Source organism: Temnothorax curvispinosus, unplaced genomic scaffold (assembly GCF_003070985.1).
Source record: "Temnothorax curvispinosus isolate PA1 unplaced genomic scaffold, ASM307098v1 QBEX01007415.1, whole genome shotgun sequence".
Classification (NCBI taxonomy): Eukaryota; Metazoa; Arthropoda; class Insecta; order Hymenoptera; family Formicidae; genus Temnothorax; species Temnothorax curvispinosus.
Genome location: NW_020217195.1, coordinates 224,039 through 246,425, shown reverse-complemented (window position 1 = coordinate 246,425; position 22,387 = coordinate 224,039). Strand labels below are relative to the sequence as shown.

The following is a 22,387-nucleotide window of genomic DNA, read 5'->3' as shown; positions in this document are numbered from 1 at the left end:
GCTTCCATGCCGCCGTGACCGGACGTACTCAGGGCCAGAGTGAGCCTGTTCCTGGTCTGAAAGGCGTACCGCAACCCCGCCTTGATGTCGTCCATTAGCTGCGAAAGAAAACTCCAAAGCAATAAACAGTTTATCGCTCTCGGCTTCGCGGAAACTATCACGCGCGCGTGGCGTTACTTTAAATCTCAAACTCGTGATGGTATATATTGAACGATGAAACGCGGTAGTTTCAAGGTCACGAGATCTCGCGTAGCCCCGGAAATACCTGGCATATCTCCGGGTGAAGGTGACCGAGCACTTGCTGTTCGAGAGAACGGAGAACGCGATCCGAGCAGTTGCTGGGACCGGGGCCTGTTAAAGTCTTCACGGGCAGAGACACCGGTCGCAGTATCTCTCCCGGTGGCTCCGGGCAAACGGCGCATCGTCGCCAGGTAGGTGAATCTTCCATAATTCCGGGTTTTTCTCACGAGACTCTCGCGGTTCTACCGAAATCGCGATGGTAGAGGAAATATAAAGAGCGCTTGGGCCTCGGAGCAAAGATGAACTGGATGGATGTGATCAAAAACACTGCGTCACGCCAAGATGTTATAGTTGTAGATAAGAGAGTCGTCAAGATAAGAGAGTCGTCGTCGTCGTCGTCGTTCGATTTCTCTCTCCTCGTGCGTGTGCTTTTATCGTCTGGAACCGCGCGTAAGAACGTGGATTCGAAACGTGGTTTCTCTCATTGCGCCGTCGAGGACGAAATCAGGTGAAAATTATAGTTGATCGGATAAAGCGTCGAGTATCCACGTTTCGAGATAACGTAGATATGCGACTTAAATTCCGCGTGTTTGGATGACACTGAGGAATCAGGCCACTTGTGCATCCGATTCCTATCAGTAATTAATTCATTTGATCGCGTGTCACTCGACACGAAAACCCGAGATTCTTCATCGTGAGATAACATATTAGTTTCATAAATTTTCCTTCTACTTATCTTTGTTCTCACTCTGCGTTTGTTCGTGAAGCAAGTTCAACGATAATCCAAGTGTTCCATAACAATGAAGATAAATAAATAGCAAATTAAATTTGTCAAAATAAAATATTTTAAGTAATTAATAAATATTAAAAGTGAATTGAATTTAAAAAGTTATAAATAGATAGAATTAATCTCAATTTAAATATTAATTTCGTTATAACATTATAAATTCTTTTTTATATATTTGATGAACGATTATCAAGTTTTTCAAAATAGTTTAAACGTCTAGCTGACTTTTCATCCTGTAAACATAAATATATATACTACGACACTGCGTCGAATGATAAACATCTCGATACACAGCGAGATACGTTAACGATGACAGTATAATATTTATTATCGTCCATAAAGTGAGATAGGTCAGGAACCTGGAACGAGAGGGCATTTGCAGCGGGAAATCTTTTATTTTAACAAAATTATACAGATACATATGTTGAACCTGACAATATCGAGATATTTCACGCTAGACAGAGCAACAGGCAAATGTCCTCCGAGCGTCGGAGGTCGGAGGATAAACGAGTAAACGAACGCCGGGTATATATATTCGGATACATCGTTCGCGCGGCAAGTGGATTACCGTGGCGCCATCTACGGAACGACGCGGGCGTGCGCGCGCGCACTCGGGAATTCGGCACGCGGCTCGTTCATGGCCCGTCGTGCGACGTGCGAATCCCGCGCGGTACGTTCCCCGATTCAGTTCTGTCCAGTCTCGGATCAGTCGGATCTCGATCGGATCGCAGGTGAGACCCACGACCCACGTATGCGTGCGATTCGCGCGAGACGTCGGTCGCGTCTCGCGGAAAAGAAAGACCGAAAGCGTGCGGCGCGTGAACGTGGAACGCGGCACGTTTATCGATCGAGCGTCTCTTCGATCGTTTTGTCAGCGGGTCGAAAACACGGCATTTTTTTTCCCTCGGACGGGATCGCGCGGCGTTTTTATCGACCGAGCGATCACCGAGTGATCGATCGGGCGGCGAAGGGGGAAGGGGAAACCTGGATTCGTTGGCGTCCGGCGTGCTGCGTGCTTCCTGTTATTCGGAATTTTCGATAGATCAGCGACGCGCACGTGCGCCCGTCGCGCGGAACGAGAGTGAACGTACATACACATACGCCCACGTATCGCGTGGATCGCGTCGATCACGGAAACTCGAGAACGACGGCTGCGTCGTCGCCCTTCTCTCCGCGATCTTTCGTCCCTTCTCTTCTCCCCTCTTCCTCTTTGCCTTCTTCGCCGCCACCCGCCGCCGCCTTCTCCTCCTCCATCCTCCTTCTCTTCTCTTCGCTACGGCTTTTCTCGGTCGACCGGTCGACTGCCTTCTCAAGGGGGCGTGCTTGCTCGCGTACAACAATGAGCGAACGCGAAACTATCTGAGCACGAGGCGCAAACGAATCTCCGTGTTCTTCGTGTGGTTCGTGTGTGGCCCCGGCCGGCCGTAAGCTCGGCGCTCGGCGCTCCGTGCGTGGCACTCGATCGCGAACAATCGTGGCACGTGAACGAGTTGCGGTTTGCGGAGGATCGTAGGGGGCCTTCTCCTCTTTCTCTCTGCGTATCTGCCGTCGACGATCCGAAGGGATAAAAAGGGCCCCTCCGCCGAGGAGCGTTCGGACTCGGACGCGCGGAGATCGTGTCCCGTTCGCGGCACTCTCTCGAGGCTGGGCTCCTCTCTCTCATCTCGCCGCTACGAGGTATCCCCCCGCTTTATAATTATACCGGATCCAAGTACGTACGATTTTTGGCCGAGTCTCGCGTTGGTCTTTCTCGCGCGACGATCGATCGAAGGCGCGGATCGACGAGTCCCTTCGTCTAAAATCTCGTCGCCCGAGGTGGTTGACTTCTCGCTTCGCTGGTGTTTCCGAGTGCGATAAACGTGCACGCGATAGACTAATCTTTCGTCTCTCCTTTTTTCTCTTTCTCGTTCTCTCTTTCTGTGCGTCTGTGAAGAGTGTGAAAGATCTATTACCCGTCAAACGTGAAACGGATTAACGCACGGTATTGGACCCTCGAGAGAGGATAAGTAAGGATAAGGATTTAGACAAACAACCTTCTCCAGTCAACGACCGTACCGTTTTTTTTTTTGTCGGAAGAGCGATCGTCGTTGAAGAGCTGCTAAAAGACGAACCTTTTCATTGTCGCGAGATGGATGAGTTCACGCGCTTCTAAATACAACTGTATTGTTCACCAGTTTCTTAAATAATTTGTTTTTCACCGATTTCAGCGATCGCTCGGATGGCAAAAGAAACGCCCGAGAGTTGAGGTCTTTAGTTTTCGCACGTGCTACCGAATCTGCCTGGAATTTCTCCATTGTGAGCGATCGAAATGTTGACGTGTTACATTACCAGTACGGCGGAGAATTTTAATGACTAACTTCATATCATTATCTGTAATATGTATTATGCATAATGTGTTATACGTATAGGCAATTTTGTGCGTGAATGTGAATGTGTTTGTGGAATTTCGAGTCTCGGCGTCAACACGTCGTTTCATCCACATTTCGCACGCGAGATACCGCCGACTTCCGAATTCTAAATTTTAAGAGGAAAAAAGAATTTAAACGAGTTTACGATCGTAGGTCAATCGACGTTTATCGGTCCTGTGTGCTCAGGTGCGTGGCTCTTTGCGCTCGAGATATTTTTATCGCGATATTATGAAACGTCCGGAGTGTGCGCGCGTTTACGCGGGGTAGTAAATATTTTCACACCTCTGTGTGTGACTACTCGAAGGCACGCGAGAAAGAGAAAGAGAGAGAGAGAGAATTGTGCCTCGTGTCGCCGCGCCGTCCTCGCGGTGATATTCCACGTAATTTTGTTTACAGGCGAATTTATCCGCGCCTAAAATTTTTAATTTACGACGAGCGCGAGGCTCAGCGTTGTCGTTCGATCGATTATCTCCCCCCCCCCCCCGCGTGTGATTAACGGACCTCTCGATAGTGCGTAAATATTTAGGATGGAACGCGCCCGCACCTGCATCCCGGTCGAGAAAGATCACCCAGGCGTGTCTTATCCGCCACTCGCGCGGACTCCGCTTCCTTCCGACTTGGTATTTTTCGGTCGTCGCGCGCGATAAAACGTGGGACGACGGACGAATTTCGCGTTCGCTTTCTCGCCGGACGAATTTCGCAACCGCCTCGCGTTTCGGTAAGTGCGTTAAATAACGCCGGCGTAATCCTCCCGACGAGGACCGTGAACAACCGACTCTATTGTCTTCCCAGGCACGTCGCGCGCGCGAACCACGTCGCACGGGCGCGACTCACTCACGCGGTGTAAGATACATTTGTTTTCCTTGATTCTAGAGAAACCCCGATGGAACGCGTAGCGTGGAGGGAACCGGGGTGGTTCAGTTAAGGCTCCCCGAACGATGTGCCATGGCCTCATCCTTAGGGGGCCCAGGAATGACCGCGGGCGTCCCGCCGCCGCGAATAGTCAACCTGGAATTTCCCCCACCTCCACCTTATCCGCCGCCCCACAGTCAGGTAAATCTCGCCGAGTGCGAGTCGTTAATTTCGCTAACGACGCACGTTAATTTCATGCGTTTAATTGCGCGCGACAACGAATGACGTGAGCGACTCTCGTGAAAACATTTATCCTTATTTATTCATCGTTAACTTGACGCTGCTTATACCGTTCAAAGGTTTACTTTATAATCACAGCGGCGATGGCTTTATGTTTTTCGCAGATATCGTGCCCCGCGTTAATGGAACCGGTATCGTCACCCATCACGAGCTCACGACAGCATCTTTTGGATTATTCGTATGCGTACTACCAGTCTGATTCTGGTCATTTCCATGCGACATATCCGACAGAGGTGCTGTCGCAGCAGCAGCAGCAGCAGCAGCAACAACAACAAGAACAACAGCAACAGCAGCATCAGCTACGACAACCTCAGCAACAGTTGCAGCAGATAAGGTCGGATGCTTTAAAGAGACACACTTACACAACTTGCTACGGCACGGAGGAAAACATTTACGAAGAGATATCGGAAATCAGGTAAGTATCCATTAAGAGATCATCTGCATGAACGGATTATTAGCTCTGAGAAATGTTGAAACTCGCGACAAATACGCGTTTATACGCGGCTTACGAATGGTCGCGAAATAAATCTTCTCGCGGACGTAAGCGAGTAATACGCGACGCAAGTGAACAACAATTACCAACTCCCCACGGTTCAATGTATCTTGGAGCGGATGCCAGAGATAGCGATTGAGTTAGGAACAATAAGAAAACAAGTTGTGTGGATTATTCATCCAGCGTCCTCGACTGGCGCATAAGTCATTGAGACGAGATAAACCGCGCGCGCGTTCAAATTGAGAACGCTCGTTAAGTGCACAGCTATATTATTCCATACGTCGTCGAGAGGCCACGGATAGTCTATCACTTCTTCTTGCGAACGGTTAAATCAGTGCGTGAATTCAATTTAATTGTGTATTCATTATTCATTTAGCGCAGAGTATTTATACATATAGTTTGTAATTTAGAACGAATTACTACATTATAACGACGTTGACATAAATACAGTAACATAAATAATCGCGTGAAAATTAAATTGATCTCTCACCGAACTATACCGGATAAATATTTTCAGCAAGCAATGCCATCGCGCGTTACACGGATCGCGACGGTCGCTCGTGGCAGAGGAGGTGCGTCGCGTACAATCGCGACACCGTCGCGTGCTCGGGGAACTCAATTTAAGCGTGGAGGCGATGCTGATGCCGACCGCGGTCGACAATAACGAGGAGGAAATGGCGCAAGAAGCCCATGGAACCTCCACCGAAGAGCTGTTGCCTTCGGTTGGCCCCGCCGACGATCTCCTCTCCCGCGTTGGGTGTGACATGGACAGCGGCTTCAGTGGGAGCTCTACCGCGAGTTACAGGTACGTTGGAGAACCGCTATCGCGTTTGTTTGCCTTCATTCGTGCTGGTGCGGATAGATCGCACGCACGCTGTGTTTTTAAACGGTGCTCAGTTTTGAAAGCAAATCTACCAGTCTTATTTGAATTTAATTCACAGATCGGGCTTGGGTTCTTTAAGAAGAGGAATGGGAAGAACGAGCGGTTCGGAACCGATCGGCGTTCTGCGTAAGACGAAAGCCGCCATGATTTGGAAGAAAGGCTGGAAAGGTTGGAAAAAACTCCACTCCTTCGGGAGCAGCAGCAGCAACAGCAGCAGTAACAGCAAGATCGTTGGTGAGTCCGATCAATCAGTAGCATTGATTTCGTTCACAAGAGATAAGATAAAGGAGGCATATGGTAGCCAAAGTATCCAATACTCACGCGATAACCCATCTCGCTGTCGTCCTTATCGCATTCTCGTCGTTTCGTGAATATGATAATCGTAGGCTCGGTAGTCGGTTGCAGACTGCGTGCGACTATGAATTACTCGCGCATGAGCAATCCGTTACAAATTCTCGATGCGTAGTTCGTTGCGCGGCAAGAATACAAACGGCGTTTTTCTTGAGGCGCGTTTCTTAGAAGCGAGAAAGGAAAGGACGCGCAGCGCGATTTTCTCTTATTTTACATATAGTCATATAGGCACACGCGCGACGAACGAAAAATTGTTACAAAAACGCGAGAAGCGGAGGGGAAAAGGGAGAAAGGAGGGGTATTTTTATATATCGTAACCATTACGCAAGTTTTCAAGAATCGTGATTGCTCGTGACAAAACGGAGAGCGCACCTACGGTTTACAAAAAAAAAGTAAACGATTACGGAATGCTCTCGGGGGAGAGCGGATATTCGAGCATTGTCCCTGCGCCCATTTTAAGGTGTTTTGTCGCGCATAACTGCGCGAGTACGCATAGCCTTTCTTTTTATGAGAACGCCTGCTCGCGGAGTACGAACGCACGAGCACGTTCATACTCTGGTCCGTGCGCTCGCGTGCATTTGGCGAATGGAGTTAATTATTGGTACTTGGAAGGGGTCAGCCATGGGGTCACTCGGTGGAGAAGCAGATGCGAGATCACGTGAAACCTCCGCCCCCTCCCTTCCCTCCCACCCTATTTTTCTCTCTCTCCCCCTCTCTTTATCTATCTATCCTTGCTTCCCCTTTTTCTTCTGGCTTACGTCGCGTAACCCTCTTTCGGCTCTACACGCTCACTTGGACTCATTATACTTCTCTCGTCGGTTGTTTCACCACTTCGTGAAAAAGCTGGCGATTTCTATTCCTACTTCCGATAAATCAAGGCGATCATTAACGTACCGTGTAATATATTTTCCGTGAACTAGCTTCATATAATAATATACAAAATTTATATCTACGCATGCGAGTGTGTATGTTAATTAACCGAATTATTTTCCGTATAATATAAAGGAATCTGGAAAAGGTAGTTTTGTTTATGTGCTCAAACAATTATTGCTCGTCTTTTTTTTTACGTTTATCCCAATCACTTTGCGTATTATTCGTGCTTTTTTTTATTGATAATGTGGTTCGAAAAGAGAGGAGTGAGTACTAGCAGTGGATTCAACAGTTCATCTAGGAGCGTTTTGAAAGGTGACAGCTGAAAACGAATATTTCTGAAACGCTAATAGTTTCTCGAGTTTACGGTCTCATTGTGGCAACGTAAATAAAAATAATCCGCGTGGAATTACAATCGCGCAGCCAGTGGCGCCGTCTAGCGGCAATGCTGCGACGAAAGAGATGGTGTCGAGAACGTGTTCGGCGTGACACCGTACCGGTCGAGTCGCATTCGTGTCTCTCACGTATACATTTATCGTACATACATGTGTACCGTGTATATATTTATATTCGTAATGCGAGGCCTCGACGAGGCCCAGTAGCGAGAAACTCGCTTCGATTCACGCAATATAATTCCATTCCGTACCCGCCCTCACGGTAATAGAACGAGAATTACTTTTATTACCCGAGTCCAATTACCCTCGTTAACACGTCACGCCGATTTATAACAATCGCGGTACACCTTGCCGTGCGGCATACGCTTCGGCAAAGAGTCTCGCAATGCGTGCCACACACCGCCTGGTGTTCTGGCGGTGGTCCCCCCTCCCTCTCACCCCCGCCTGAAGCGAGATTATCACGCGTCTTTCTCTAGCGCTCGCGTTATCTCGAGTCTTTCTCTATCGCTCTTACTATCTCTACTCCGCGGCACAGCTGTTGTCACAGAAATATATATACATATTTCCTTCTCTCTCTTCTTTTCCCTATCCCTTCTCGCGCGTTCTGCACCGCGCCTCTTCCTCTCTTTTATATTCATTCACCGTCTCTCGGACTCGTCCGTCCACCTCTGTTTTCTCTTCCTCTCTCGGCCTCCGTACCACAGCTGCGCTGCGAGCTGCGAGGCAAGCGGCCGAGGCTGTTCGTTCGTGCGTTTCACTCTCGATCGCGTACTTTCTCTCTCGTTTGTCGGCTGCACACCCTCCTTCGTTGTGTCAGCCGTGCACGGCCGTTCGCTTGCTCGCTCGCTCGCGTTCCTTCCTCCCTCTCTCCTCTCCCCCTCCCCCCTGCCCAGCCAGAGTACGCTTCGGTCTCCGTTTCCTCCGCATGCCCTTCGCCTCTTTCTCGAACCTCCGGCGTCAGTGTTGTATAGCGGGCTACGCGCAGCGAGCGAGCGAGCGCGCGCGGAGGGCCGGGGCCCTCCAGAAACACGCGGCGCGGCGCGCGGCCATGTTGACTCGCGTCGCTCGCTCTCGCTCGGCTCGCCACGGCATCGGCATCGCTTCGCTTGTGGCCGCTTCTTCGTCGAGCGCGGCGCGGCCCGACGCGAAGCGTCCCGGTTCCTCCTCCTCCTCTACCTCCTTATCGCTGGACGCCGCGGCGTTGTTAATCGCGCTGGCCGCGGCCGGCCGCGTGCGCACGTGCCCGATGTGATTTTTCGCCTCGTATAAAATCGCATAATAATCGCGCATCCGGGGCGTGCGCGTGCGCGCGGGCGAGCGCGCGCTTGTGTGTAATGTGTGTGTGCGTGGGGTGTGCGCGCGCGCGCGCGCTATGAATCCGCGTGTGGTAGCGCGATTGCGTTCCGCAAATACGCTCGGCGCGATGATGGTGGAGTGAGCCGTGCGAGGGAGGAAGAAAGAGAAAGAGGGGGTGTGTGTGTGTGTTACCGCGAGTAAATCGTCGCAAGGAACATTCGCCTCCGCGAGATGGAGGAACCGCACAACGGGGTTGTCCTCATCAAATGTAAGTAGGCGGATTTTCCGAGAGCACAACGCGATGCGCACAGACCTCCCCGGGGGTCCTCCGGTTCTCCTATCTTTTCTCTCGGCGATGTACGCCTTCGCCCTACGTTCGCGATTCGTCCCTTCGGGTCTCTGGACGTCTCGCTTGTTCGATCCTCGCGATCGAACGGAACGGAATCCGGAGCGGAAACGGATGTGATATATCATTTCGAACGTGTATGATCGCTTTATCACGATGCAGAGTCGTTGCTTCTCGCGAGGCAGAATCTCTCGCGCGCGTTCGCGCCGGGAAGCGTCGTTGGTTGCGTCGACGCTTTGACGGAATTGCGTTATGTCAGCGGTACCGGTACCAGTTTCCGGCTGACGCGACGTACATACACGGGGCATCGATGGTTACCCCGGGAATCTACGATTTAACGTTGCGCGACGCGCAGACGATAGGAAAGATTGTTTGCATTCGTACCCTTCCCCCCTTCTCTCCTCTCGTTTTCCCTAAAATCTTCCGCAGGATTAGGATCGTCGAGAGACAATGCTTGGAAGCAACCCGCAGATCTCGATCTCGATTAATCGGATTAGACGTAGATTAATTCTCGGGACTAGACATGAAAAGATCACTGTTAAATATTGAAGGATAAAATTGAAATCAGTATCTTTTGAGTTAGACAACATCTTGTTATTTTTACTTTAACTACCGTGTATGTCGAAATTTATTATTTTATCACAAAATAGTATTATTTTAATTATTATCTTTTAATTATTATTTATTACTCCATTGGTGTTTAAATGTTAAATTAGCATTATTTTAGTTAAATTAATGACTTTTGAATAGGAGCAGTGACGATTTATAGGAATGGTTAAAAAGTGACTCAAATTGAGTATAATTTGACGCTGCGAATCTAACAGAAACCGGCGATAATTTCAAATTGCCAACATTCTTGGAGATATTTCATTTTTTAGACGCTTATATACTTTGCAATTTAGCAAGCGGTCTTAAATTTTGATTTTATAATTGCGTTTTAATTGTTTTATGACATTTGATACTTTCCTGGAAAAAAAGAACCTGTCGGAAAATACCTACGCATTTCTGGCAGAGTTTTTACATATAAAAATATCCGACTGGACGTAAAGAAGCCAACCTGTAGTCTGTGTATAGGTACATGGAAGTATCACGTGTTGTCCCAGAGTTGTCTGCCCAACAAGTTTCGTGTGGCTTACCCTACATGCCGCGGTGAAATTTCCATTATAAGTATATAATAATAAAATATTCAATATGATCTGTAATAATGTGATTAATTGCGTTAAATTCCAACTTATGCCAACTAAGTTATAATTCACTAACGTTATGCGTTGAGGATGACAAAGAAAAGGGTCGAAACGTACGCTAATATTGCTTGATTGGTTTAAATTATAATAAATAGCGCACTAATTACCGTGCCTGGCTCTTATTGCCGTTTATATTTTTTTATTTTATTTAAGAGAGCCTAATATATTTTTATTTATTGTTGTTTAACATGACCAAATAATGATCCATCCTCATGGGTAGCGTGTTAAATTGCATACTGTTTATTTTATATCATTATCGCTATGTCAAAATTTTAAATCTGATTTATTTTTTATAAGCGTTTAAAAAGAATTTCGATAGCGCCGGTCGCCGGCGATCATCCAGGGCGCCGCTGAAAAATCCGACGCCGCGGTCACGGATGATCACGGATGGCGGTCAGCGTATTGACGCCGCCCTGGTATTTACGTCCACGAGTGTGATCTCGATGATCGAGTTTGCGTCAAGCATATCGGCCTTGCGTAGCCGCGTCCGCGTGCACGGTTAATTATAGTTTCGACAGTTATCGCCAGTGGGAACGGCCATTGGAACGCCCGCATCGACGAAGATTGGGACGATTGCGTCGGCGTACCGACGCCAACCCGCCATAGTTCACCGGTCCATTTCACCGCGCGTTTGCGTTTCGTCAATCGTCATCTCTCCCGCGCTCGGTTTTCGTCGATCGCCTGGATCGGAGATCAGAGATCGGTAATTGTTCGTCGGAGACGCGATCGACAATCGAGCCGTTACGACGCCGTTTCCCGGGGGGTCACTCGGTAAGCGCGTAAGGTCATATCAGGTCGGCCCCTCGCGTTAGTTCGGAACGCGCAATCGGTTAATCATTAACCGACGCTCTGACCCGTGATACGGTATGGAAAATCGCTGCGTTGCTCGCGCACGTTGAACATTGCTGAGACTAACGCGAATATGAGAAACGTCACGAAATATAGTGGAAAAAAAAAACAGAAAAGCTGTCATTAATCCGCGCTTTCGAAAAGTTTCCGTATTATCGTTGCCCAAATCGCATCTTAGACTACCTATAATTCGTATGAGAATTTAGGGTAAAATTTTAGTAATTGACATGTGTAGTGCGGAGAAAACATTCATGGAATCATAAATAGATACGCGTCTATGAAGTACATATCAAAATACACGAAAGTATAAAATTATAAAACGAAAGACATACCGTTCTGGAGTCCGACGTAAAGATAGATCGTCCAAACTAAGCTTTACATTGCAGAATATATTATTTAATCTACTGCAGCTATAAATACTTCATTAAAATTATTATTTCACTGTACTATAGCTAAATACTTCTAATTTCTATTATAGTTAATACATGTATATCTCTAAAACTTTATCTTCGTGCGATATATATTTGATATTGTAAAGAGATGAGTATAAGGATCATCGGACGTCTTATGCAATCGATAAAGAAAGCAATTCACAGCTTGATCCGCATATGTAAAGTAGAATGTCTGTCTATATGTTTCCCTATTAACTTTTAAACTTTTTAACCGATCTGGACCAAACTTTGCATAGTTACTCTCTAGACTTCTGCGAAAAATATAGACTACCATGAAACCCCTGTGGACACACCACTTCCCGATTTCATCTCTTTGACACTTGGTGATAATCTCAGGCAACACCGCGGGTAGTTCAAGCTAGTGACGAATGAAGATGGATCTCTGAATGAGGAGACGATGAATTCGTGTCCTAATTATAGAATTAGATTGTATAGAATTATATCTCTGCTGTCGTGTGCCTTCGAACAAGCGCACCGTCCACGTTACGCAATACCGAATATCTAGTGCATCGAGGGAACCTTGTTGGCCGTGCGTGGGCGCACCTCTTTATCGCAAAAGCGCCTATTGAAATGTCACGCGGACTCGCGGATTTTTCGCACATTGCATTGCTCGAAAGCTCGCGCGCGCGCGCGCCGCGCCGTTGCTCCATATTCATAGCCGCCACGAATGAACTGGTTGAGATAGTGAAAGGAAATTGGGCGAGTACCCAGATAAATAAACGCGCTGAAATGCTTTTAGATTTATGGCCCGATCGACGCGCGAAGCGTCGTTCGACGTGAAAACGTCAACGCGTGACCTTCTCCTCCATTTTTCCCACATCCTCCTGACGCGCGTCGCTTCGAGCTTTCGCAACGCCAGACACGCTCGTGCGAAGGAGAAGAGAGAGAGAAAAAGGAAAGAGACGAAAAGGACGTTTTACCGAGTAAACCGACGACTCTCCTCGCTCGCCGTTGTCAGGAACGAGATTACGGCGTTAGCTTAAGAAGAGAGCCGGCTGATCTCTCTCGCCCGTCGCGCCCGTCTGTGAACCAACGCGACCGGCTCGCCAAGGCTCGATTGCCTTAAATATGTAGAGTTAAACAATTGTCTCTCGTTATGACATTTAGGTTTAATGCTCCCGCGGAAAGTGGAACGTTCCACGCCTCCCCGCTTCCCTCCGATTTGTCTTCGGATAACGGACAATGGACCGCAATATATCGGTTGCATCTCCATTGCGTTCGACCTTTCGATAAGACGATTTTCTATATAAAACGCCCCGCGCGGTAAATTAATTGAGTTTCTGGGAGATGCGATCAGCGGAAGCCAGAAACCGCGAAAAAGTATACCCATTATGGATAAACACGGCCGTTCAAGCGGGTTCAAGCTAGCCGGCTACGGTTCGTGGCGCGGAAACGAGCCGGGCAGGAGGGAGCGATTCGTCATACGTCTCTTTTTTCTCTCTCTCTCTCTCTCTCTCTCTCTTTCTCCTTCTCTCTTCCTTTTCTCTTCTCTGTGTATACGCGGGGGCACGCGCGAGCAGGTTGATAGAGAGACAGAGGCGCGATAGAGGCTCGCTCGTCTATCCCGAGGAGGAGTAGTGTCGGCCGCGTGTGCACGTCGCTCGGTTCGCGAAGGAGGATGCGCGGCGCGCGCGGCATCCCGTGAATCACACGCACGCACGACGCGTTCGCGTTCTCGCTCTCCTTACCTGTCCGCCCGCTCTCTCTCTCCTCCCGAGCTCTCTTCTTACCTGCCTTGCCACCTTGAGCCTCGTCGGCCGCGCGAGAGCGTGCGTGCGTTGCGCGTCGCGCGGCGAGCACGTTTACACGCGCGAGCACGCAACGTTCCCCCCGGTGCGTGGGTAGCGCAAGAACACGAAATCGGGGGCCCCCGCGACGGATGATGGGGCCCGCGATCTCGTCCCGCGTTTTCTTTCCACGTGAAAGTATTAGGCAATCGGCGCGTGGTAGGCGTTTGCGTTTCATTTTTGTGCGGCTGTCGGTGACACACGCCGCGTATAGTCGCGGCGCCGGTTACGCGCGTGCCCCCGTAATCGTTCTGCGTTATAAAACTCGTTTTTTTTCTCTTTCTTCGTGGAATTGGTCTCGGTGGAACGAGACGAGCGAGAAATCGACGATACTGATCGCCGCTCGTTGGAGCAGCGATTTATTTACCGTCGTCCCGGTGCCCTCGGTTCGGAATTTCTAAAGAACCTCGCGACGTCGTAAACTGACATTGATTACGTAGTTTATGATTTCACGTTTTTTTTTCTTTTTCCCCCCACTGACCGCGCACTCTACGTTTGTATAAGTATTTCTTGCGTATCGCGGCGTGAACGTGTTATCCGCGAGACGTGATCGCTTTGTTTCCGCGAGAGGATTCGCCAGAAGAGGGGTCCAGTCCCTCGGTGTCCGACGATTGCGTCGTAGATCGTTGCGTCGGTAAAACGCGCATCTCGCCGTCCGCGTACGCGAGAAACGTGGGAACGGGACGTCGGCCACGTCGCATTTAACCCGATTATCGTCGCGACGTTAACGGCGTTGGTAACGCGAGCGCGCGACAACAGCGGAAGGTCCAATAAAACGCGGGGCGACGCGCAGCGAGGTGACGTTTCCGCGCCGAGGGGGGCCCCCCCGACTGCGTTTCTCTCGCGTTTACGTTTGCGTTCGCACTTGGCGGAATGTTTTTTTTTCCTCTTAACGGCCGTGGCCGTTCGTGCGTCGCGATCGTATCTCGCGAGAGGATGGAACACGGAAAGAATCGCCTTGTTCTCTCGATGGTGACGCATAGCGGATATCTATAGTTTGATCGCGATGACGCGCCAGGATTTTATTACTTAGTTTCATCGTAAACAGAACGCGCGCTACGAATAAATCTCGCAAAACCATTTTTCCCTTGTGACCCTCTTTTCTTTCGAATCAGGAGATGGACGCGCGCGAAGTTGTCTTTTCCTATCGTGAACCGCATCGTGAGTTTGTTGTTCGTTTTCAGATGAGCCTCGTTCAAGGTGCAGATCGTGGGATGACGTAGGACCGGGCAAGATGGAAACGGTTAGCGGGAATTCGCACGCGCATCATTCCTCGTTAGAGACCAGCAGGTCCAACACGTCGACGCAGTCTGCGAGAAGCGAGGACTCCTGGTGCTCGGCGTCGGACCACGATCTCTCCTCCGATGACGAAAGCGAGAAGAGCAATATCAGTATTAAGTAAGTTCAATCTCCGTTACATAACGCTGACGAAGCTAAAGTCCATAATAAAAACTCGCCCGTTCGCTCCTTGCAGAAGCAACTGTCAATTGAGAAACACGTTGCATAAGGCGCGCACGCTTTGCGACAAGTGGCGGTTTCAGAATATGCCGGTGAACAACGTAGACCTCCTGGAGTCCCCGGGGAACCACGGCCGCCTCTCGAGGTGGTTCAGCATCCGCCGAGGTTCGTCGCATCATTATGACGTCGACTCCTCGGACACGGTGTCTCTGACCAGCCCGGTCAAAACGTCACAAATGCCACAGCTCTGTGAAGTGAGCATCTCTCCTTTACAGCTTTTCGTCCTCGACTGATCGCTCGTTTGTTTATTTGACCATTTTGCTTGAAAGGATATTAATCGAACAAATCGTATTTTAGGTCGACGAGGAGAACAGTGCTATGGTACAATTTCAATGCATGCAACAGCGAAGACAGGCTCCGCCTACGCTTCCACCGCCACCTCCAAATCTGTCCCCTCAGCAACTGAAACGCAGACATATCGTGGCTGCGATAGTACACTCCGAAAATAGTTATGTATCTACCTTGCAGAGATTGGTAAATGTACGTGTCGAGTAAACGATCTGACATCGCGTCAATGATGAAGAACGACGGGCGTTTTCTCATATCGGTTATTGCTTTCATCTTTAGGACTACAAGAAACCATTGGAGGAATCTTCGCCACCCATATTGAGTCAATCTAAAATTGGAACGTTGTTTCATAGGCTGCCTGAAATTTTACAATGCCATACGTTATTTAGAATTGCTCTGGCAGAATGTGTACGATCCTGGGACAAGGATGAAAAGCTGGGAGACGTATTCGTCGCGAGTTTTAGCAAGGCCATTGTTCTTGACATTTACAGCGGCTTTATAAATAACTTTTCTGTGGCGATGGATTTAGCTAAACAAGAATCGAAGAGAAAAACCGCACTCGCTGATTTTTTTAAGGTACTACCTCGCGAAATGATTCGTAAAAGTATCTTAATGTACTTGAGCTTTTAATTTTGTAATCGTTTTTATAGGTGAAGCAAATAAGTGCTCACGATAGATTATCTTTCTTTGGATTGATGGTCAAACCCGTGCAGAGGTTTCCACAATTTATCCTATTTTTACAAGTGAGTATATTAATGGGGTATGACATATAAGAAACAACTTTCAGTTGCATTAAAATAATACATATTTTGCATTTAGGATTTATTGAAGCATACACCACAAGGACACCATGACAGAATGTCACTGCAGTTAGCGTTAACGCAGCTCGAGAGTTTGGCAGAAATGCTGAACGAAAGGAAACGTGAAGCGGAACAATTCCAAGCGTTTAAAGAAATGTTGCGACACGTTTCTGGAAAGTTGTCACACCGTCCGCTTTCTTCAGCGTCACGTTACCTTATTAGAGAAGATAATGTCACGCAATTGGTAAGATTCATTCAACGAGTACAAATATGCGCTCAAACTACAACGTGATATATGTACAGGCAAACAATTATTTACAGGAGTTCAATCAAAATGGCATGATAACGAAATCCAAGAGAAGAAGGCTGTTGCTACTGAACGATCTAGTAGTGTGCGTTTCCGTTACCCCGAGATCTACGGAAGACTTTTCAGGAAACGAACGACTAACGTTAAAATGGACATATCCAGTGTCAGATATTGAGGTATGTAGAATACAAATATTATAGCACAATTTTTATAGTCTTGACAATTGAATATTGAAGTCAATTATTCGTGATAGTAAACTGATCAAACATTTCGTAAAAGTACGCATATAAAATTACTAATATCACTAACGAATCTATTTCAGATTCAAGACACTAGTACTTCTCCGACTTTAAGTCGATTGCTCACCGCTGGATTGAATAAGGGCGGTAGTTTAAAATCTGACAAAAGCGGAGAGTGCGGACAAGCAGCTGATGCAGACAGTCTCTGTGTAGAGATGAACGATCTTATGCACGATTACGAAGTAATGTCCAGAATAAGTGATTTGGTGGCCCAATTAAAGGGCAGATACGAGGTAGGGATAAAAATCTTCTATTATATCCCTTTGTATGATCGAAACAATTTAAGAGTTGTAATCGACTTGCGCGAACTAATGGATGTGTTTCTCTTATTTGAATTCAAAGGGGATGACGCTTCAGACTACCAAGCAAATTCTGCAATCGATACAAATGTCGATACAGCAGAAAGATGAGGACATGGTATGGGCCGATAGTTGTTGCCTCCAACTAGTCACGAAACAAGGTCAAATGTATACGTTTCAAACGGAAAATCCATTAGTGAAAAAGGATTGGATAACAGAGATGAGATTGGCGCAATTAGCTTTGGATCCTAATAACTCTCCATCGTGGGAAGTGCCTGAACAAGAGCAAAGACCGTCGACAAAAATGCCACTTTTCGTTAGTTCACAAGCCGTATATCATTCGCAACATCAGACCGAAGTAAGTCGAGATAAGAAATAGATATGTATATCGCTGTTTCTCTCTCTTATTGCTTATACATAACGTATTTACATGTTGCAATATATTTTGCTTGCAGGTGCGTTGCGGTTGTTATTATTCCATTGAAAACTCACGTCCCACGAGACGACGTGGTAGAAGTCAAAATTATTTGTGGATATGTACAGGAGATGGTATATCTAGCCACGTAACAATTTTCGGTCAATCGACAACAGCTTCGGCAACTTGTTTGAAACGTATAACCACTTTCGATCTGGTCGAGACTAGAGTGAGCGCTATCGAGTTTGTAAAAGGAGTGTCCAGCGAGTTTACCACGCTCGCCAGCGATCTCGTATGGATGGGCACGGATTCTCGGAGGATTATAATTTACGCCGCGACGGAACCCGAGAAAGAAGAAGAGATTGGCAGTTACCCCGTTTCGGGACCCGTAATAGAAATCAAGTATCATTGCGATAATGTTTTCGTAGCTTTAGGCACGGGCTTGTTACTTTTGTTCAAACGACAAATCGACGGCGCATGGAATCTCAAGGAACCCTTCAGCATATCACTTGGTAACGATCCTGTCTCGTGTCTAATGCCGATCAATACGTCAGTTTATGCCGCGTGTGGCAAGAAGGTGTGGGTACTTAACGCTACTTCGGGCGACATCATCAAGAGCTTCAGCGCGCAACACGAACACGTCGGGAACGTGAAGCTCATGGCCCATTCCGGAGTCGGTCTTTGGGTCGCCCTGAAAAACTCGAGCACAGTTTGCCTTTATCACACGGAAACATTTAAACACCTGCAAGATATCAATATAGCGTCTAATGTGTTGAGAGTGACGAAGATGAGTAATCCCGTCAACTCGAGCGGCGGCACTCTCGCTGTTAATAATCAAACCACGGTCACGGTCACGGCGCTTTTAGCATGCAAGGGTCTTTTATGGGTCGGCACTAATGTGGGCATTAGTCTGACTATTCCACTACCGCGATTGGAAGGTGTGCCTATTATCAGCGGTCGTGTCAATATCTCGTATCACGCTCACTTCGGTCCGATCACCTTTTTACTGGCCATACAAAATACGAAGAACACAGTGTACTCGGCGAAGGAACGCGTCAACGTTGATGACGAAAGTGTACAATTGAGAACGAGAGACACCGAGCAGAGATCGCGCGATAGGACCAGTTTAGATTCCTCTGTGAGTAGCAACATCGTGAAGCTGAAACAACAGCTAACCGGAAGCCCGGTGATGCTGAGAAGAAAGCGCAGCAAGGAGTACGACTGCAGAGGTTCGAAGACACTTCCGAGAGGATTAGGTGCTGGCTGTGGATTTCTGTCGAGCTCCTTTTCCAGCTCGCAAAGTTCCGGTGAAAACTGTGACGTTTATGGGCTTTATGGTGAATTGATGTATGTGAAGGATTATGAAAATGAAAACAATTCCGGCATAGATCCCATTTACGAGTCGTTGAGAAGAAGCGATCCAGAGTTGGCGGCCATACCAAATAAAGTGAGTACCTTGGATCGTAGATTAAAAATGAAAATTACTAGACCTAGATCGCTGGATCTTTCCAACTGGTCGGTGGACTCTCATGCTAGCTCCTTGTACACGTCTTCGGGATCGGAGGAGAACCTGTCTCTAAAAACTGGAAAGTTATCGCGTAATAGTAGCATAGCTAGTCGTAACGGTCCCTACGAACTCTCCACACCTAACAATAGCGTAGTAGAATCGGGATTGGAAACAACGCCCGCGACCAATCTCAAGGCGAACGGCAAGAAAAACGGCAAGGCGGTTCAGCAAGTAGAGCAACCCAAGAGAACGGTGCTAACGCTGATGGGTGGACGCGGTTACATCAATTGGAGGCAACTCCATGCGCAGTCCGGTGTTGACAAGAGTTCGAAATCGACCTACGCGTTCAAAGATCCTAACAGCAACGACGCACATATCGTCTTATGGGAGATGAAATTATGATATACGATCGCGTTTTTAGGCCTGTCGTTTATACATCAATGCGAGAAGCGAAATTTTGACGCTGATATGTATGTAGTATAGTAGACAATAGGACCAAAAGAGTACTGATAACACTTTAGATAAGATTGTTGATAATTGTAAAGAACTATCGGACACATGGTATAATCTCGATTGCGTAGGATTATGTAGCAGCGAGTATCCGTGTCTTTTCGGCTAGAATGTGACGTTACATTTAGTATTGATTGTTGGTTTAAAACAATTTAAACGAGAATCGAGCTACTGGAATCAATAAAGATGACTCGAGAGTATTAGAATATTGAACGTCCCTCGATTATTAAGATACTTAAGGGGGTATTTTGGTTTAAAATGTAAAAAGGGTATTTTTTAGGAATTTTTTGTAGGGAAACGAAAAAAGCGAATTAACGTTAAACTTTGCATGTTCTTTTAGCCTTATTTTAGAATATATTTTTATTTTCTAAGCAACAGACGTTCTTTTTTATAGTCACTTGGAGCTCGCAAAAAAACGCATATGGACGGTGTAAATGATTCTAGGTATCTGAAACGCAAAAATTTTATACAGGAGAAATGTGACAGAACTAAATATTTCCATTTCCGGTCCAGACCAATATGTCGATTCTGGACAAAAGGTGGCCTTTTTATTAAAAATAGTTCACACACAGACGATAGCTACATTTCTCTTGAATAAGTAAATTTTTGCGTTTCAGATACTAAGAATAGCTACAACCATTTACATCATTTATATGCGTTTTTTATTTGCGAGCTTTTAGTGACCAGGATAAAACAAAAAAGAAGAACATTTTTGTTACTTTAATAAAAAGATATTTTTTAAATATAGGTAAAAGAACATGCAAAGTTTAACGTTGTTCGCTTTTTTCGCTTCCTTACAATAGATTCTTAAAAAATATCTTTCTTTACGACCTTTTTCAAACTAGAATACTCCCTTGATAGAGGGACTGCACGCGGGTTTCTTTTTAATGAACAACTTTTCTAGGGAAGAATAACGCTTTATTAACTAAACAGACTGAGATATTTATCGATCGTTGCAACGCATGACAAGATTAATATAAATTAAATACCGAATACTCTTGTGCGTCAAAAGCGTGCTTCTATTGCGTATCGAAATAATTAATAATGTTTCGATACAACGTGTTGCTTCTAGACTTGAAATTTTTCGAAATTTATATCTCTGCTTAAGGTATTATCTGAATCTCGTTAGTGTATAATGAAACATGTGATAAGACTAAAAAATCTTGAGAAGGTGCACAAAAACGGAACTTAAACGGAGCTTAAACGGTTCCACATTGTACAACGTTTTTTTTTCTTTTTTTACATTTAATACTCGTGACACATGAGAATAATTGCTACAAAAGTGTTCCGCTCATGTTATATTATACGTAAACGTTCGCACTCAATTAAAACTAACACGTTGTTCGCGCGCGTACGCGTTATAATTAAAATTTAGATGATTAGCCGGGTCTCTGGACTACGCGTTCGTATGCGAAATATTCACCGCGTGCCCTGCAGAAATGCTGTATTTACATAAAATATTTTACGGCGTTGTTATGAATTATTATCACGTTGTTTTTCATACTCTGATACGTGTTATCTACGCAACATTAATTTGAGCGAAAATCGGTCGAACGTTATCCGGAAGTTATTCGGATTTTATACATTATGTCGATACACGCGGTATTATTTGTTTTTAAAATATATACATATGCATTGACTTATGTTTTAAGCGGTAATCTCTGTTCTTACATCGAACGACATTTAAACAATTATATCAAAGCTCATCGTTTGAAAAACTGTAATTACCAATATGATACACGCCGAATTGCGCGGGCGCAACTATTGACATGTTTTGGTAGATAGTGATGCTGTTTTGATATTCGACGTATGTTTATAAAGTTTCATAGTGGCCGTAATATAAGACAATATGATGCATCTGTACTGTAAAAATTCAATATTTCGCGAAATTATAAACTTTCATTCAGCTAAAGAAGTTAAGGAAATTGAGCCATTTATTCACAAAGTTCTAAAATTTGAAGAGCTACTTAAAATCTTATTGTTTACAAATTTTGGTGAATAATTCACCAATATTTAACGAACAGAATTTAAAAGTTTTTGTCATTTAACCATTTATTGATTTTTATGATAATTATTAAAATTAAAATGTTTATTAAATCCAGATTGTCGTTTATATAGAGATATACTCTTTATATATATATATAATAATAACGTAATAATGTATTTCGGAAAATAATTTTGGTTATCGAATGTTTATTAAAATTTTTCAGTTGCGATGATTATGTCCGTTTGGGATATGTGAAAACTTGTTTGCCAGCCAATATGAACGTGATTAAATAAACGGAGGACACCCCCTATTTACAGATTATAAAACATTAATTACCAACGGCTATTGCCTCTTGTGAAGGGATTATTAAAAAATTTATAGCTTCAGTTGTTCAATAAAAAAAAATATATATATACAATTTTTCATAAAATGTTAATGCTGTCCAGTTTTTGATACGATCGAGTCTTCAATGAAGAAATGCTGATCTGTGTATATATCTCTCTCGTATAAAATATAGTAATAGTGTATGTGTTATGAAACCGTTGAATAGATTTATATTTTGTACACTAAATTTTGTTTGAATACATAGCCTTATTTTGTATTTATACCTTTAGTACGCGCGTTAGTTACACAACGAAACTTTACTATGTATTTATTACTTATATAATATGATGTCACCGTTATAAATAGAAAATCTTGTTACTTTGCTGCGCCGAAAGAGTGCAGCGCTATAGTATACTTTCCGTTCATTGTAACATTATATGGCTACATTAAAATTATTTTAAATGAAACAAGAATCTCTCATTCTTTATATATATATGTATGTATATATATGGACACACAGTTGTTTATTTGAAAAATTACCAGGATTGTTCGCAAGGTGATTGAAGTGGGATGCAACCAG

The 22,387-nt window shown here is 45.7% G+C and overlaps 2 protein-coding genes across 8 annotated transcripts in view; one reads left to right on the top strand and one right to left on the bottom strand.

The window, feature by feature from the left end:
* LOC112457007 (serine--pyruvate aminotransferase, mitochondrial-like) overlaps positions 1 to 637 on the bottom strand; it is a 5,982-nt gene extending 5,345 nt beyond the window's left edge. Inside the window, exons 1-2 of the mRNA XM_025019852.1 lie at positions 266 to 637; positions 3 to 98 (exon numbers count right to left, since the gene is read on the bottom strand). Of these exons, the coding sequence (XP_024875620.1) occupies positions 3 to 98; positions 266 to 448 (279 nt within the window). The 5' untranslated portion in view covers positions 449 to 637. The remainder of the gene's footprint in view (positions 1 to 2; positions 99 to 265) is intronic.
* Positions 638 to 731: 94 nt separating this feature from the next.
* LOC112457010 (rho guanine nucleotide exchange factor 10) lies at positions 732 to 22,274 on the top strand. 7 transcript variants are annotated; one of them, XM_025019863.1, is made up of 16 exons: positions 2,625 to 2,704; positions 4,309 to 4,488; positions 4,692 to 5,002; positions 5,598 to 5,885; positions 6,022 to 6,197; positions 14,738 to 14,951; positions 15,028 to 15,265; positions 15,369 to 15,551; positions 15,639 to 15,935; positions 16,010 to 16,102; positions 16,179 to 16,403; positions 16,481 to 16,642; positions 16,789 to 16,998; positions 17,108 to 17,422; positions 17,520 to 18,926; positions 21,707 to 22,274. In XM_025019863.1, the coding sequence occupies exons 2-16, from the start codon at positions 4,381 to 4,383 to the stop codon at positions 21,713 to 21,715; spliced, it is 4,236 nt and encodes a 1,411-aa protein (XP_024875631.1). In that variant the 5' UTR covers positions 2,625 to 2,704; positions 4,309 to 4,380; the 3' UTR covers positions 21,716 to 22,274. The 7 variants fall into 7 exon arrangements, with proteins under 7 accessions (XP_024875628.1, XP_024875629.1, XP_024875630.1 ...); XM_025019860.1 differs by lacking the exons at positions 2,625 to 2,704; positions 21,707 to 22,274 and adding an exon at positions 732 to 748 and having other exon boundaries at positions 17,520 to 19,762; XM_025019861.1 differs by lacking the exons at positions 2,625 to 2,704; positions 21,707 to 22,274 and adding an exon at positions 1,659 to 1,758 and having other exon boundaries at positions 17,520 to 19,762.
* Positions 22,275 to 22,387: the final 113 nt, after the last annotated feature.

Bases quoted from the DNA above. Each gene is read 5' to 3' on its own strand.
- LOC112457010 (XM_025019860.1), top strand. From the start codon at position 4,381: ATGGCCTCATCCTTAGGGGGCCCAGGAATGACCGCGGGCGTCCCGCCG. The intron at 16,404-16,480 runs GTAAGATTCATT...AATTATTTACAG, and splicing joins AAGATAATGTCACGCAATTG to GAGTTCAATCAAAATGGCAT. The intron at 17,423-17,519 runs GTAAGTCGAGAT...TTTTGCTTGCAG, and splicing joins ATTCGCAACATCAGACCGAA to GTGCGTTGCGGTTGTTATTA.